This window comes from the organism of the source record quoted next, unplaced genomic scaffold, assembly GCF_019419815.1.
Source record: "Pyrus x bretschneideri cultivar Hongxiangsu unplaced genomic scaffold, Pyrus_bretschneideri_v1 Contig27, whole genome shotgun sequence".
Lineage (NCBI taxonomy): Eukaryota > Viridiplantae > Streptophyta > Magnoliopsida > Rosales > Rosaceae > Pyrus > Pyrus x bretschneideri.
This window is the reverse complement of record NW_025999579.1, coordinates 1,452,753-1,454,490: the sequence shown is the minus strand read 5'-3', so window position 1 is coordinate 1,454,490 and position 1,738 is coordinate 1,452,753. Positions and strand designations below refer to the sequence as shown.

Here is a 1,738-nt window from a genome sequence, read left to right as displayed (position 1 = left end):
AATAACATACCATTTTAGTATCAAAATCATTACAAATATATAACTTTCTGCATTCGTATGCAAACTAAGAACTCATCTGAAAAAATAATCCAAGTGGAGACTGAGGGTCACTCATGCGCAGTAAAGATTGAAACGATTTTTTGTTAAATTAAGATATTTTGATGAACATGTGTAAACAAATTTTAAACCAAAATATTTATGCCAGGTAACATCTTACAGAAATTTTGTTCCATTCACAGTTTTCTTTACTTTGCTTTCTGTCGAGTTTTACAACCTATCATATGCACATCTGCATGTCTAACACGTAAAATGAAACAAAACCCCAATTTACGCATGCAGCGGTCTCCGGCATGCAGCCAGAAACGTTTCTACAAAGCCGAAAGGGACTCGGTTCGCCACGAAACATCCGCAACGCCGCCGCCCGGGTAATCAAACAAACCGTCTAAAGCCAGGTACTCCACCCCACCAATATAATTGTTATTAGCAAATTCAGAGTCGCCACCGATTCCGAAGCCGAACGAGTCGTAACTCGGAATCATGTCGTTCTCGAACCCTACCATGCCATCCAATTCAACGGCCTCGGAGCCACTCGTGGTGAAATCAGCAGCCTCGATTTTTCCCTCCTCACTTGCTCCATTGGTCGGTGGAAGACCAAGCTCGTCGTCAGAAGCTTCCAGAAGGTAACCAAGTTCCGGCTGCGTCGACTGGCCTGAAGCTGACGTGGCTTCAGACGCGGGAAATGCCGGAACTTGTATCTCTTCCTCGAAGCTCTTAATCACCGAGTCAAGGCCTTGAATCTCTGGGACGGCGTCAGAGTCGTCCAGGATGTTTAGTAGATCGTCTTGTATCAGCTTGACCTCTGCCGAGCCCATCAACTCGTCCGAGTCACCTCGGTCGGGAGTCTGAGTCAACGACTCGCCCGAGTTAACATCCAAATTGTTCGATTCCTCTCCGGTGGTGCCGGACTCGTGGGAGCTCGCAACCGAGTTGCTCGAGTCAACTCGGACAAGTTTTGACACGGGTTGGGTATGGTTGGTTTCTGAGGAGTCCGAGTTCTCCGAGTCATCTCGGGCTCGCTTCCTATTGTGGTTCCTGGTGTTATCCATTTTGTACACCAATGAGAAAATAGAAGAGTGGGTTTTGGCTTTGGTTCCAAAGGGGCACAAGCAAAACCCAAATCTAGGATTGTCTTTTTCTGTATAGAGAGAGAGAGAGAGAGAGACCGAGTAAAAAAAGGTAGGGGTACAATATTAGGGTTTTGGGAGAAAAAGTGGTGGTAGGCACGTACAATCAGTAAGGGGTTAGAGGTGGTATATATAGTTGGACAAGGAGGCAAATATTAGTTAATGTTTTCTGTAGAGAAGGAAAGTTGTTTGGGAGATGGGAAAAAGATAGCGGGGGGGAGAGAAAAGTTGGGATGGTGGATGAGAAATGGAGAGAATTAGCAAATTCTTTGGGGACCTCAAGAAAGAAAAGAGGGTTGCAAAAAGCAAATGGTATTTTGAAAACTTGAAGAATGAGTGAGAGAGTTGAATTGTGGAAAGGATTTATATATAAATAATGGAGACGGAAATAAGGGATTGGATTTGGCATTCAAATTTAATAATGGAAGAAAACCGAGAGTTGCGGGCACCGCGAAGGAATGGAAGCCCCTCACGCAAGTCTTGCACTTTTTTTAAATAAAAAAAGTCACTTCTTTTATTTTTATTTATTTTGTCAACATATTTTTATGTTTGCC

The 1,738-nt window shown here is 43.7% G+C and overlaps 1 protein-coding gene across 1 annotated transcript; it reads right to left on the bottom strand.

Annotated features, from left to right (window-relative positions):
• Positions 1–368: 368 nt before the first annotated feature.
• LOC103950685 lies at positions 369–1,106 on the bottom strand. The gene has a single exon (XM_009361912.2). It carries the CDS (start codon positions 1,104–1,106, stop codon positions 369–371), a length of 738 nt encoding a protein of 245 aa, XP_009360187.2.
• Positions 1,107–1,738: the final 632 nt, after the last annotated feature.